The sequence below is a fragment of the Triticum aestivum genome, chromosome 4D (assembly GCF_018294505.1).
Source record: "Triticum aestivum cultivar Chinese Spring chromosome 4D, IWGSC CS RefSeq v2.1, whole genome shotgun sequence".
Lineage (NCBI taxonomy): Eukaryota > Viridiplantae > Streptophyta > Magnoliopsida > Poales > Poaceae > Triticum > Triticum aestivum.
In genome coordinates, this window is record NC_057805.1 from 368,472,151 (window position 1) to 368,487,951 (window position 15,801).

Consider the following 15,801-nt stretch of genomic DNA (forward strand, 5'->3'; position numbering starts at 1 on the left):
TCGTCGGGCAGCACAACAGCCCGAGCAAGAGAGGTGGGTTTCTGCGAGAGAGACGAGAGTGCATCCAGAAAGAAGAGAGAGTGGTGAGCGCCAGCATCGATGGAGACCAGCGCCGCCGGCGCCGGCCGACCAGGCGGAGGAGGCAAGAGCGGCACGGCGAAGCAGCTAAACGTGGGGGGCAAACTCTTTGCCCTGGAGGCAAGCTCCCTCTCCCTCTCCCTCTCCCTCGATCCCTCCCCAACCCCAACTTTCGTGGACCGCGACCCCGCTCTCCTCTCCGCTCTCCTCTCCGCCATCCGTGCGCCCTCCTCCCCGCCGGCCTTCCCCGCCCGGGTCCTCCTCGACGAGGCCCTCTTCTACGGCCTCCACGCCCAGCTCCTCGCCGCGCTCTCCCCTCCGCCCCTCCTCGGCTTCTCCGCGTCCCTCGCGTCCACACTGTCCCCCGCCTCCGAGCCCTTCCCCACCGCGCTCGCCGCGCACCACGACGGCTCCTTCTGCCTCGCCCACGGCGCCGGTCAGCTCACCTACTACTCCCCGGCGCTGGACCGTCTCACCACCTTCCGCACCCACCTCCACCGCGCCACCTCCATCAGGCTGCTGCCCTCCAGCCTCGCCGTTGTCGGGTCCAGCTCCTCCCCCGGGCTCCATGTGTACGACCTCCTCGAAGGCTGGCACGTCGCCTCCGTTGAATGGTCAGACCCGACCGACCTACGCGTCCTCAAAGCGAAGGTCATCGCCATCGCCGCCCGTCCTCCTGCTGATGCCGCTGACACAAATTCACCGATCCTCGCTACATTCGAGTGCCCACACCGGGAGAACTGCATCCTGGCGATTGACCCTGTAACTCTTAAGCCCATACAGGAGATTGGCCGGCAAAGTGGGAGTGCGGCTAAGTCATCTTCGCCGGATCGACTAGTGCACCTGCAGGAGCTTGGGCTGGTGTTTGCTTCATCTGTGAGCTCGGGGGCATTTGGCTATTCTGGGTACATGAGGCTGTGGGACATTCGATCTGGGAATGTGGTCTGGGAGACAAGCGAGCCAGGGGGATCCGGAAGAAGCAGCAGGTTTGGTGATCCGTTTTCAGATGCAGATGTGGACGTGAAGCAGCTGATGCTCTACAAGGTGTGCTCAAAATCAGGAGATATTGGAGTTGCAGACCTGAGGCGCCTCGATAACGACCCTTGGGTGTACATGTCATCAGGACCAAAGGGGAGTGGAGGGGGTCATGGCAGTGTTCTGCATTGCTACAAGTCCCAGGTGTTTGTCAGCCGGAAGGATGGATTGGAGGTTTGGTCCAGACTGGAAGAACAACGAGATGACACATGCAACTTTCCGGAGCAACCGGGAGCAAAGGAGACACTTGACAGAAAAGGAATTAATGAAAATAGTTTCAGAAGCAGCTATGTGGATACCGAAGAGGATTCTAAGCGTGGAATGATAGAGATGATGGAAGGCGGCGGAGACCGCTTATTTGTGACCAGAGAAGACATGCCAGTTGTGGAAGTGTGGGAGAGTTCCCACCTAGCCGGTGCTATCTCTCTGGCATAGCAGTTTTTCCCTTGTATACAGGATGACGTTCATGCTCTCTTTTTTCAGTTCAGACATAAATTCAGTTCTGAAAATATGGCTCTTCTTTTGTTCCGCTCTTCCAAAAATTGATGTGGTAACATTACATTTCTTGCCTCTACAGATGCATTCAATGTAAGCATGCATATTTTTCTAATCCCTTAGCATTAGCACTAAGAGCTTAGTTTTTTTTTACAATTATCATTATCCAATAAGTCCCTAGCACCCTAAATACAGTGCAATGTTGTTATTCAGCTCACTATGTGATTATCCTGCCAGGGCATCATCAATTGAGAACAACTTATATATCTTTAAACGGTAAAAGGACTTCATACTGCTGATAGCAAGATTATCTCTTCATCTCTCTCTCTTATAGAGTTCGTAGATAATGACTTCCAACATTGTACATTGTGCAAAATTATAAGTTCACAACTCAGAAACTTGATATCAGATTTCAAATATTACTGATTTGCTCTTCCAATATACTTCTCCTATGCAAAATGTAAGTATTTTAGGACATTGACACTGCTTTGAGATGGTACTTTGACCATCAGTATCTATGAAAATGTGTTACTTCACATAAAAAAATATAAATTATAAAAGTATATTTTATGATAAATCTAGTATGTAATATAATTTGATGTTTTGGACACTAGTAAGTCTCATTTCATAAATAAACTTGGAAATGGCGATCTGATCTGACGGCCCCAATCTGATCTGATCGGACTCGAGCTGATCTTAGATCGGTAGCACATCCACTTCGCTGGTCGTATTATGAAAGAAGTGATTTACTTTTCCAGTGCAAACCTACAAAACTAAGCTTGCGATGCGATGAAGGCTAATGGTGCAAAATTGTAACCAATTATGGTCCACCTTATATATAGTCAAACGATCTATATTATCATTGTATAGCACGTGCCCTCCTGTATCTGGTTGGTGAGAATCATGGTTATTAGTTAGGGAGATCTCTTGGTTAGGCAATCAAAATCAACACCGTTACTGGCAAGCAAACTTCCCATAGAACTCCCATTGAACTGTTTATCTTTTATGTTTCCTATATAGCCAGTTGTAGCATTAGGGAGTTTTTTTCACGGCACTCTCAGAAGTTAGTTGCAGAATAGGCACATTAAAGATCATTTGGAAATACAACGATGGGGAAACTGGGGATATTCATTGGAACAAAAAAGTACTACTAACTAAACATTTGCTGTTTGTATATTTGTCACAAGCTGGTTTCAAACTCTGGGATCTTTTCGTGCCTCTGGTCTAGGACAATGTCATTCTCTAAGAATGCGCCTTCTTCAGGGCTTACCCTACCAGTACTAATTATTGTGAAAGGAAAACATCAACTAAGCATCATAATAAGTGACTTCCCTTCCTTCTTAAATTGATAACTCAGCTTCATCAAACTTTAATAGTATGAGCTGTGACCTTTGCTTTTGTTGCCAGAGTAGGCTCTTTAATAGTGCAAATTCGACCGCTAACTTACAATCTTCTGTTGGTCAAGCATGCTCGATCATCTACATAATCTTTTGAATTTCATGTTGACTTGCTGAAATTCAAGTATGGGCAATAATTTATGGTTTTTGTTAGGATGCTTATTTTTGGAATGTTGTATGGTACACATGAATGAAACTGGGGCTGGTCATTGTGTAACATCACAACTGAAGTACACTGAACCCACAAGGCAGCTTTCGTTCATATTTAATGCTGTATTTAATATATTAAACTTGGCACCCAAACAGTACTTGCAACAGCATATGTACACAGTAAGTACATTTCTTTTGGAACATCGGCACAGTTTAGTTGGCAGAGTGGCTGTGTCAAGAAAATTTATCATAGCGCTTAGAATGATACAAATAAATAGATAGCCACAAGCTTGTATGCACATGGTAGCTTATTGGTTTTCCGTTATTTTTAGACCAGTTTGAGCATATGATTGTCCTTGGCAATTACTGAATGGTCATCATGTCATTTTTGGTTTTTATCCACATCAAAAGCTAGGCAGGGTCGCTTCAGTGCCGGACCTTGTTGTTCAACTCCCAATTTTGTATACTTGCCTGGTGCACATACCCCATTATATTAGCTGGAAACTCTTGTGAGTTTCGACTTACGACCTTAGCAGTTTTACGGAGTTGAAATGTAGTGTTCTGAATTATCAACTACTCCTAGGTTTTTGTGGTCGGTGTAACATATCACCGAATCATAAATTACCCTTTTTTTGTTGCGAGAAGAATCATAAATTACCTGATGGTATGTATGCATCTGCATTGTCGTGGGCCCGCCTGTTGAGTGTACTTAATTCCGTCATGTACTTTGATCTTTATCATCTTGGTGGATGCTTGGAGCTGGAATTGAACAATTGTTCATTTAATAAGTTGCTGTGATTTGTAAGGCGATAAACAAGATTCTTGGATTCTTGGAGGTTGTTTGTTTCCAGGGACTTATTGGTTTAGGGACTTAAAAAAGTCCCTATAAGTCCCATCTGAACCAAACAGGAGGGACTTATAGGGACTTAAAGTGGTGATTTGGGACTTATCAAAAAAGACTCTCAGGGAGGAACTTATAGGGACTTATAGTGATGATTTGGGTCTTTTAGCATGTCATTTAATAACCTCTAGCCCATGATAAATCCTGTAAATAAACAGGTAGGGACTCGGGACTTATAAGTTGGAACTTAAAAAAGTCCTAAGACTTATGAAACAAACATGGCCTTGGTTTTCCTGCTAACTTTTGTGTCGATTCGGTCCTGGAACCACACTCGATTGGTCTCCTTGGACTGTTGCATGCATGTGCTCAAGTATTCTTTCCTTTTGTTTAAGACACAAAAAATCCCATTTAGTTGTACCAGGAATACGTTAACGGCACTACGTAGCCCCACCACCAGGACACCGTGATGGCGCCGAATCTCAAGACCTCCGGTCGGTCTGACTGACTGTCTTTGTGCCCAGCATCATTCGTTTCTTGTGTTAGACGCAGGTTTGAGATGTTCGCATTGCTTTGCAACGTTTCGGATTCTATACACTCGAGTGCACTGAACCTGGAAGCAGATGATTATGCAACCCTGGACGTGGCCTCCCATCTGTTTTGGCCGCGTTTGAGGCCTCAGGAACACACACATGGAGCCGCCATTATGCCACGAGGAGCGTGGTGACTGGCAGTAACGTCCATCTTATCTCCCCGGCCTAAAATCCAGCTCGTTGTGTCGTTCGTGCAGAGCTTCGTTCAGCGGTGAAGGGGACATGGAGCCGCGGCGGAGCAGAGGGATCTGCACCGCACCGCACGGCCAGGCTCTGGCGCTGCACGTTTTGCCGTTTGTTCCGGAGCGAGGCAGGAGGAACAGGGCGTATCTTGTCCCGTCCCCTGTACTCTGTCTCTGTACCGTCCGTTGCCCCGTATGCTTTGTTTGGGGTTTAGCTGCAGCACGGCAGTCGGCAGGGGCAGGACCGCCGCGCTCGCCGCTGACGACGAACGAGCCCGTTGCCGTTGGGTATTATTTTTCTAACCTCGGCTACTGTAGACGAGCAATAATAATAACAGTGGAGCGAGACGGGACGAGAGGAGACGCGATGGTGCATTATGGAGACGGAGAGAGAGGAGGAGGAGACACCGGGACAGGCGCCCAGATCAGGCCGATGATCAATGATAGCTCCCCCCGAACCTACACTACACATCTCCAGTCGAGTCGAGTCCAGTGCACCGACGCGCCTGATCCGATCTGATCTGATCGGACTCGAGCTGATCTTTTTTGATCGGTAGCACGTCCGCTTCGGCCATCCTTGTCCCTGCGATTCCTGCATCGCTATCTCCCATCTCCCCGCTGTAATGACGCATTAGCATGGCCCTGGCTGCTATGCTGGGAAGAGTACAGCGGGCGAGCACCATCACTAGTACCAGCTCAGTGCAACACTGTACCGCTTTGCGTGATGCATAATTGCGCAGCTTAGCTTAGCTGCGGTGCATCTGCATCCTAGGTACTACTACTCCAGTAATCAACTGATTCGTGCGCGTACCCGCCCGGACACCCTGTTGCTGTCCCCGGATCGATCGCCTTTATCCTTCCTCCCGTCCTTTGCCAACACAGCCACACACACACGCACAGAGCCCACGTTCCCTTCTCCTCTTTTAAGCGCCCGCACTTTTCCCTCCCCTTTCCACCCCCCTCCTCGAGCCCGAGCCTTCTCGTTGCGTTGCGTGATCATGATCTGATCGGAGCCTCAGCTGCCGGCGAACGGGCGATGGCGGGCGGTGCTAGGTGCAGCTCGCTGCTGCGCGGGTTCCTGTCGCTCTTCTTTGTCATGTTCCTCCACATTGGCCACGCCGGCTGCTGCTTCTCGCCGGGCTCTGCCTCGCAGCAGCACGAGGAAGACGACGCCGGCGCTGCCAGCAGCAGCAGCAGCAAGAGGAGGAAGATATCGCCGCTCGCCTTCTCCCCGGCCGTGTCGTCCTCTACCGGTGTTGAAGAGAGGGCCGGCGCCAGGCGCAGGGCCAGGCACGTCTCGTCTCTCGCCACCAGTCTCCGGTGCTACATACACCGCATCTTCTCCTCCGCCGGGCACAAGAATTCTGTTCCAGGCGGAGAGGAGCAGGAGGAGGCCGTCACGACCACCTTGTCGTCGCCGCTTGCTCAGTCCGTGACGCAGCGTCAGGCGTCCGTGGTGCTGTCCACGCCGTCCTCGCCGTGCGCGTCGCCGTTCCTGTCCCCGATGTCGCCGCAGTCCCTCAGCGTCACCCCGCTCGTGCCGTGCTCGCCGCTGGCGACCAGGCAGCTGTCCAGGTCGTTCGCCGCCCGCGGGGACCTGTACCCTTGCAAGGTGTGCGGCGAGGTGCTGAGCAAGCCGCAGCAGCTGGAGCTCCACCAGGCGATGAAGCACTCCCTCTCGGAGCTCACCCACCTGGACTCCAGCATGAACATCATCCGCATGATCTTCCTCGCCGGGTGGGGGCTGTCCCCGCCAGGCGCCGGCTATCCCCCGGCCGTCAGGCGCATCCTCAGGATCCACCACAACCCGCGCGCGCTCTCCCGCTTCGAGGAGTACCGGGACCTCGTCCGCTCCCGCGCCGCCCGCCGCTGCGCGGGCGCCAGCGGCGCGGTGGTGGAGGAGCGGTGCATCGCGGACGGCAACGAGCGGCTGCGGTTCCACTGCGCCACCATGCTCTGCTCCCTGGGCGCCGGCGTGTGCGGGAGCCCCTACTGCTGCACCTGCACCATCCTCCGCCACGGGTTCGCGGGGAAGCAGGCGGACGTGGACGGCATTGCCACCTACTCCTCCGGGTGGGCCGCGCACGCGTCGCTGCCCGACGAGGTGGAGCGCGAGTTCGCGTTCCTGCAGGTGCGCCGCGCCATGCTGGTGTGCCGCGTCGTGGCGGGACGCGTCGTTCGCGGCGTCGACGGGGACGGCGACAAGGTGGGCTACGACTCCATGGTGCCCGTGCCGCCGGGCGGCGGCGGACGAGGGGGAGAGGACGACGGCGAGCTGCTGGTGTTCAACCCCCGGGCCGTGCTCCCGTGCTTCGTCATCATGTACGGCAGCTAGCCGTACGTGGCATGTGCATGGAGCACTAGTGTGTATAGCCGTTTCCCGCTTTTGCTTGTCCCGTCATCTTCTTCGTTAGGTAGGTGGGTGTGCGCCAGTTAGTCCGTCACTCGATCACCGCCGGCGATCGTGAACAGGAGGCCGACCTCAGGTTTTGGCTGCATGGCATGGCAGTGGCACTGCACATTGGCTGCCCCCCGCTCTGTCGCTGGATCCGATCGACCACTTGGTACACCATGATGTCGCGTCGAGTCTGCCATTCGCCCCGCCATATGCTCATACGCGATAAGTTATGTAGTGTGTGTGGTTGGCATGCTTTTGTTGCTCCTACTGTTTTCTTCGGTCATGTGTCAGGTGTCAACTGAACTCCCAGTGGTAGTACATGTTTTTTTTCCTTTGTCATCTCTTCTCGTTCTTGGTTCTTTGGTTCATATCTCCTCCTGGCGATCGATTGACGTGCTGTGGAGAATTTGGGTTACTGAATTCCTTCAGTCATGAAAGCAAAGCTGCGATGTTGCTCGCTAAGGCATGTAATTACGGTCCGTCTATGTCACATCTAGTTGTGAGATAATATCTCACATCTAAGTTTATTGTTTCCTGTTTGTTTGTCTTGTTTGTTGTCCTGTTTGTTTGATTTTAATTTGTCAAAGCCCAAAACTAAAAACTACCTCGTGCGTCCGCCTTGATGACCGGCCTATACGAGCAAATCTGGTCACTAGCTCCCCCCATTTAAAAAAACCCTGGTTGCTAGCTACCTGTACAAGGAACCTGATCGCCAGCTTTTTCTGGAAAACAAAATGATCGCTAGTGCTAAATTGACTTGTTAGCTTTTGCCTCTGATCATTATACATTTACAAGGACATCTTCCATAGCTAGCTTCTAGGCTACCAACGGTTTATTTTATTTTTTGCCTATTGGTTTTTGCGTTTTTCACTATTATATCTTGTAATTAATTTCCAGTAAAGTACAAAATTTCATCAACACATATTTCAAAAACATGTTCACGAATTTACATAAGTTTTTTCAAACTATAAAAAATGTTAACGAATACCAAAAATGTTCTAATATATGGTGAACAATACTTTAATATATGATGATCATTTTCTGAATACACACTAATTTTTCCAATACACACTGAACATTGTTTTTGATATACATGAACTTTTTTATATACGATGAACTAAAAGCGAACCTTTTTTATATACATTGAACTAAAAGCAAACAGAAAAAAACAAAAATAGATAAATAAGAAGAGAACAAAAAATAAACACATTTTGATTTGCTTTTAAAAAATTGATCAACATGAACAATTTTAGAAAAGTGAACTAATTTACAAATTTTGAAACATGTATTGAAACTTGTGAATTTATGAAGAAACAAAAAATACTAGAATATGAAAAAAATGAGATTAACTTTTGAAAAATCGAAAAATAAAAAGGAGATGAAGACAAAGAAGAAAAATGATAAATAAAAAAGCAGAAAAACATGAAGAAAATGAAACAAAACAAAAAATGGTATCCTAGCTACTTGGGCCGGCTCATGTGCAGTTTGTTCGCTGACTAGGGTGGACTTGAAACAAGGAAAAAAAATATTGGATCCCCAATGGCAAGTCGAGGGTGGACTCTCAATTGGGAATAAAAAAGGTCATGCCCCAGTTGCAAGTCGAGTTTGGACTTGCAACTAGGGACAAAAATGGTTGGACCCTAATTGCGAGTCAAGGGTGGACTTGCAGCTAGGCTAGAAAAGGCCGAGCCCCAGTTGCGAGTCGACGGTGGACTTGCACTTGGGAAAAAGGTCGGCCCCAGTTGCGAATCGAGGGTGGACTCGCAATTGGGACTAAAAAATGTCGGGCACCAGTTGCGAGTCGACGGTGGACTTGCACTTGGGAAAAAGGTCGGCCCCAGTTGCGAGTCGAGGGTGGACTCGCAACTCGGACAAAAAATGTTGGGCCCCAGTTGCGAGTCGAGGACGAACTTGCAACTCGGACATAAAAGGTTGGACCCTAGTTGCGAGTCGAGGGTGGACTTGCAACTCGGACGAAAAAGGTTGGGCCCCAGTTGCGACTCGAGGACGAACTAGCAACTCAGACAAAAATGGTTGGACCCTAGTTGCGAGTCGAGGGTGGACTTGCAACTCGGACAAAAAGGTTGGGCCCCAGTTGCGAGTCGAGGACGCATTTGCAACTCGGACAAAAAAGGTTGTGCCCTAGTTACGAGTCGAGGGTGGACTTGCAACTCGGACAAAAAATGTTGGACCCCAGTTGCGAGTCGAGGGTGGAGTTGCATCTTGGAAAATAGTCTAGCCCCATTTGCGTCGAGAGTGGACTTGCAACTAGGACACAAATGGTTTGGCCATAACTGGACTTTCAACTGGAAAGAAAAGGCCGGACCCTAGTTGTGGGTCGAGGGTGGACTTGCAATTAGGACAAAAAATATTGAGACCCCATTGCGAGTTAAGAGTGCAATTGCAACCAGGGAAAAAAAGGTCAGGCCCAACTGCGACTCAAGGGTGGATTGCAACTGGGACAAAAAAGGGCCAGGTCCGAGTTACAAGTCGAGGGGGTTATTGCAACTGGGACAAAAAGGTTTTGTCCCTAACTGTGAGTCGAGGGTTGACTTGCAAATAGAAAAAAAGTCAGGCCCAGTGCGAGTTGATGATGGACTTGCAACTAAGACAAAAAAGTTCGAGTCCCAGAGTCGAGAGCGGACTTGCAATTGGGAGAAAAAACGTCGGGCCCGAGTTGCGAGTCGAGGACAGACTTGCAACTGGGACAAAAAAGACCGGGTCCCAGTTGCGAGTCGAAGGTGAACTTGCAACTAGGACAAAAAAATGTCAGATCCCAGTTACGAGTCAAGGGCAGACTTGCAAATGGGACAAAAAAAGAACGGATTCCAGTTGCGAATTGAGGGTGGACTTGCAACTAGGACAAAAAGGCCAGACCCCAGTTATGAGTTGAGGGCCACCAAAAACGAAGTCGAACAGGCCTAAGCCAAGAACATGATACACAATAAACAAACAACAACAAGGGAGGCGGAAGGTAGAGCTTGCAGGAAAATGGCGGAAAAATAAATCAAATGATGAATTTAAAAAATACTTATAAAATTTTAAAAATCATGGATTTAAAAGACTAAAAAAGAGAAAAAAACAAAAGTTTAAAAGATGGCACCTCTATTGCATGTCAGTGTGTGGTTGGACTTGCACCTAGAACAAAAAATTGATTGGGCCTCAGTTAGGGGAGAAGTAGACAGAGGAATACGTCATCCAACGCCGGAGATCAAAAGCTTACGTGAAAATTAGAACAAGAAGATGCAACGGTGACAGTGACTAGTTGCACGACAAGGGTGCACTTGCAACATAATCTAAAAATATGTTGGGCCGAGTTGCATCTCGGTGGTTTACTTGCAACTGTGACAATAAAAAATAAAAGAGACGAGCTCCAGTTTGCATGTCTGTGGTGGACTTGCAACTAAAATAAAAAATAAAAAGGCGAACCCAGTTAGGAGTACACTTACAGGAAAGACCAAAACGTTTTGGACCCAGATGCATGTGGGTGATCGACTTGCAACTGAAACAAGAATAATAAAAGGACACAAGGTTCTTACATATTAGGGTTAGACATGAGAACAAAAATAAAAATAAGAAATTGGCCGTTGCCCGTCATTGTACTGTTTAGAAACTTGGACAGGCCGCCTCTACTCCTTAGACAAAGAGCAATGGGATAGAGAGAGCGAAGAAACAAAGCCGACGAGCCAGCGGTTAGCTCCTCTCTTCAACTTATACAGACAACACTTATCTTCAACTACAACAGAGGAAAAGAAGACAACAAAAAAGGGCCCAAAAAAGAAAGACGCACGGTGTGATGCTGTAAAATGAACGACAGACGAGCGCACACCGGACGCGCGGGACAAAACAACCCCGATCAAAGAATTGCACAAAATTTATAGAGACAAAACAAATGGACTAAAACTTAGATGAGACATCACACTCATCTATATGAGTTTTAACAATTTCGATACATGATTTACTATTCCGTGGACACGTTGCATAGATGAATACAAATCAAAACAACGAAAAAACTGCATGAACAATCGTACGGTATATACACGCACAAAGGAGATAACTGTACACGTCATCTGATATATACACATATCATAATATCGCAAGGGGGAGAAAAAAGAAATGAAAAGAAGACAAAAAAATACCTCACAAACTGCAACAGCTGCAGTGTATCGAGACAATAGAACAATAGACAAAAAAAGAAAAAAAACAGAAAGGAAAGGTAGCGCTAGCACACATGGGCTAGCCCATGCTGGCACACTGCATGCACGTCCCGTGCGGGCTGCGCGAGCGCACGCTACAAATCGCCAGATCGTACAATCAAAGGCGAACAAATCGTCCGATCATCAGTGCACGAATTTAAAGACAAAACAAATCCAACAATGAGGGGCTTAGATGTGAGATAGTTATTTTACATCTAGATGTGAAATAGCAAATCTGTAAGTATTAATATTGTTGGTTAAACTAACAAAGTTGCCCCCAGTCCGTTCCAAGTGTGATGGTTCCGTGATTGGCGGTGAGGCAATTTGTAGGACGATCTCGAGGGCGACTCCCTCTAGGGTTTTGTCCTTCCTCCGTGATTGTTCTCACATCGACTTGGGCCGACGTCAGTTCCCCTATCCATGCCTCCCCCGCTCGCCGCTGACAGCGCCCTCCATCGTGGAGCTGCTCTGCTAGGTCGACCGTCACCATCTTCCCTGGAATCCCAACCACCATAAGCCTCTTGCGTGTGGCTAGGGCACGCGATCATAAACCACAAATCCTAGTTCCTTTTGCTTCATTGTATTGAATTCATGCTCCAGCCAACTCATCCAAAAATCCGAACTAATGGAGGGAGGCGGGCAATATATTTCAACACTTCCCCTCACGTTTAGGCTATTTTAGTCCTTAGACGTGGGATCGGTGTAGGCTGCATGATCTTTTTATTTTAATACTGCGTTGGCAGGGTCTTGAACTCAAGACGTCTTGGCTCGGATACCATATTGAATTCATGCTCCAGCCAACTCATCCAAAAGTCCGAACTAATGGAGTGAGGCGGGCAATATATTTCAACATATTGGTTATTGACGGGGCGCTGTATAGGGGGTGGCTCATGTAAGGGAGTCTGGCCTCAGTATCTACAAGGGGGCTGCTTGGCCCAGTACAAGGAAGAAGCCCTAAGGAGGCGCTGGTGACCTTCGTGCCCTCCAAGCCTAAAGGGCAGTGGCGTCCTAGATCGCATTCACCGTGTAAACCCTAGACATCTACTGCCTATGTAAAGAGAGGTCTAGGATCCTCATTCCCATCTATCATCGGATAGGCAAACTCTCGATAGTAATCTCATACACCATTGTAACCCCTTGCACGAGGTATCCATCCATCATGAATAACTAAAACAACATGACGTATGGTATTACTCTCCGGAGGCCCGAACCTGAATAAACCCCTTGTGCAACCTCCGATCCAGGACTTCCAGCTGTGCTCGGACCCCTACCGAGGGATTTGACCGTATTTTGCACCGGCAGTTGGCGCGCCAGGCATGGGCGACGTCGACTGGAGACCGATCTTGGATTAGATCTTTTCTGCTTTCGACGACCTTCCGCCGGGGGAGAGCCTAACCTTTGGCTCCCTCACGTTCATCGATGACAGGGCGGGCTGGGTCAACATCAACCCACCGGCCCACCCCATCACTCCACGATCTCGTGAAGGACCCCGCTGCGGTTGCACCCAATCCAGAGGGCACGCACCAGCGTCAGAATCTGCAGGATCCACAGGCCACCTCGGTTTTATACATTCAGAGAAGCCCGCACCAACCATCCATTGGTCGCGATGGTCCGCGGCAGTTGCCGCCTCACCCAGACAACAGAAGATTGCCTCATCGCCGACTTCAACACTTGTGACGGCGCTAGTATGGGCAATATCACCTCGGCATCGGACAGCGAAGACAGTGACCCGGGGCCATTTTGCCTCGCAAATGAGGACGAAAATGCCGGCCTCCAACCCATTCGCGAAGTCAACTACTCCGACCTCTGAGGAGAATCAGAATCCCCCTCCCCCGAGCTTAGAGGGCGGCAACACCACTGACCAGGAGACATCACAATCAGAGGCTTCACAGGTGATTTTCCTCCATCAGGTCATGATGACCGAACCAACCACGAGCATGTCGCAAGCGGCAGCCATGATGGAGCCCGTCGCCTCACGCCTGCCCACATCAGGCCTGGTGGCCGCCATGACATAGAGACCCACTGACCCCATCGCAACGCCCCAGAAGCAGGTCGGCACAGGCCTCCCAGCAAGCTCACCTCCGGGTTTCCCCACAACCGTGGCAGCCCTATGAAGCGCAGCGTCCACGCTACCGCCCGTAACAGGGCATGCCCTGAACTACATCATGACGCCCATCACCAACACTGATCCAGCGTCAAGGACATTGGAGGCCATCCGCGTGACCCAATTGAACGCGTAGCTCGCACTCCAACAAAGATCGCTGGAGGCCTCAGCATGCGAGGCGCATTGGAACGAGACACTAACACATGAGTCACGCCCCCGGCGACCGCGGAACCTCATCAACGACGTCATCAACCGCGGTCGCAAACATGGCATAGGATTCAATGAACCAGTTGCCGAGCCGCACCGCCACCGACTCCAGCCCGCGGTCTCCAAGCAGCAGCAGCACTGGCGTACCGGCTCCAAGCCACACCAGGAGATTCCAAACTCTTTGCCGACCTTACCCACGTACTCCACAGGACAACAGAGCTCCAAGACAATATCTCTCGCTCAAGGGACATGCTCACAGGCACCGACAGTGCCCTATCCACCGCCAACCACCCTGCTCACGAGCGATCACAAGAGTCAGTACAACGACCAGAGGCCGCACAATGACCGGAGCCACAAACCTGCGGCAACCCATATCGGCCGTCACTCTCCAAGATGCGGCCTTACCACCAATGACTCCAGTACGAACAGGACGACCAAACTATCAACACGGCGTATGGGCACGAGCCGTAGAGACACACGGAGTACACCCGGGGGATCCTCCTGTTGGAAATATGCCCTAGAGGCAATAATAAAATGGTTATTATTGTATTTCCTTATTCATGATAATTGTCTATTGTTCATGCTATAATTGTATTAACGGGAAACCGTAATACATGTGTGAATACATAGACCACAACATGTCCCTAGTAAGCCTCTAGTTGACTAGCTCGTTGATCAATAGATGGTTATGGTTTCCTGACCATGGACATTGGATGTCATTGATAACGGGATCACATCATTAGGAGAATGATGTGATGGACAAGACCCAATCCTAAGCATAGCACAAGATCGTGTAGTTCGTTTGCTAAGAGCTTTTCTAATGTCAAGTATCGTTTCCTTAGACCATGAGATTGTGCAACTCCCGGATACCGTAGGAATGCTTTGGGTGTACCAAACGTCACAACGTAACTGGATGGCTATAAAGGTGCACTACAGGTATCTCCGAAAGTGTCTGTTGGGTTGGCACGAATCGAGACTGGGATTTGTCACTCCGTATGACGGAGAGGTATCTCTGGGCCCACTCGGTAATGCATCATCATAATGAGCTCAATGTGACTAATGAGTTAGCCACGGGATCATGCGTTACGAAACGAGTAAAGAGACTTGCCGGTAACGAGATTGAACGAGGTATTGGGATACCGAAGATCGAATCTCGGGCAAGTAACATACCGATAGACAAAGGGAATTGTATACGGGATTGATTGAATCCCCGACATCGTGGTTCATCCAATGAGATCATCGTGGAACATGTGGGAGCCAATATGGGTATCCAGATCCCGCTATTGGTTATTGGCCGGAGAGGTGTCTCGGTCATGTCTGCATGGCTCCCGAACCCGTAGGGTCTACACACTTAAGGTTCGGTGACGCTAGAGTTGTTATGGGAAATAGTATGTGGTTACCGGAGGTTGTTCGGAGTCCCGGATGAGATCCCGGACGTCACGAGGAGTTCCGGAATGGTCCGGAGGTAAAGATTTATATATGGGAAGTCATCATACGCTCACCGGAAGTGTTCGGGGGTATGCCGGTATTGTACCGGGGCCACCGAAGGGGTTCCGGGGGTCCACCGGGAGGGTCCACCTGCCCCGGAGGGCCTTATTGTGACGCCCGGATATTTAAGCTACAGTGAACCTCTGCTAATGATGCCACGTCACCTCGATTACTGTTCTTAATCTCGCGTTAGTTCGAAACCGATTCAAATTCGAAATCAGAATTAAAGTCAAACATAAAAGTTTTCAAACATAAAAACTGAAATGTTCCTCAAGTGGAAAATATTCATTTGTTAATATTGGTGGTGAACCAACATAAAAAAAAAGTTTAAATGCCCTAAACTATCCAAAACTGTGGCCAACAACCCTAAATTTTATCATTTCTATTTAAGCAAAATTTCAAATGAATTCAAATACCTCTCAAACTTTTTGTGGGAGTGCCTAAAAATGCAACAACAATTTTGGACCAAGTTCCATATTTTGAAAAAATCATTTGATGGCTTAGTTAAATACAAGCAGTGCATATTAAAAGAAAAGGCAGAAAACAGAATTTTTTTAGAAAAGGATAAGCGGTAGAGGAACTGCTACTGCTGCGCCGTGTCCAGCCCATCCCCGGTCATCCCCTTGCTCTCTGTTCACCA

At 49.0% G+C, this 15,801-nt stretch overlaps 2 protein-coding genes across 2 annotated transcripts; both read left to right on the forward strand.

Annotated features, from left to right (window-relative positions):
- On the forward strand, window positions 1-1,723 carry LOC123097971 (protein ENDOPLASMIC RETICULUM-ARRESTED PEN3). Its single transcript, XM_044519832.1, has one exon. The coding sequence runs from the start codon at window positions 100-102 to the stop codon at window positions 1,546-1,548; it is 1,449 nt and encodes a 482-aa protein (XP_044375767.1). The 5' UTR covers window positions 1-99; the 3' UTR covers window positions 1,549-1,723.
- A 3,847-nt stretch (window positions 1,724-5,570) lies between these two features.
- Window positions 5,571-7,701, forward strand: LOC123097972 (uncharacterized). Its single transcript, XM_044519833.1, has one exon. It carries the CDS (start codon window positions 5,805-5,807, stop codon window positions 7,101-7,103), a length of 1,299 nt encoding a protein of 432 aa, XP_044375768.1. The 5' UTR covers window positions 5,571-5,804; the 3' UTR covers window positions 7,104-7,701.
- Window positions 7,702-15,801: the final 8,100 nt, after the last annotated feature.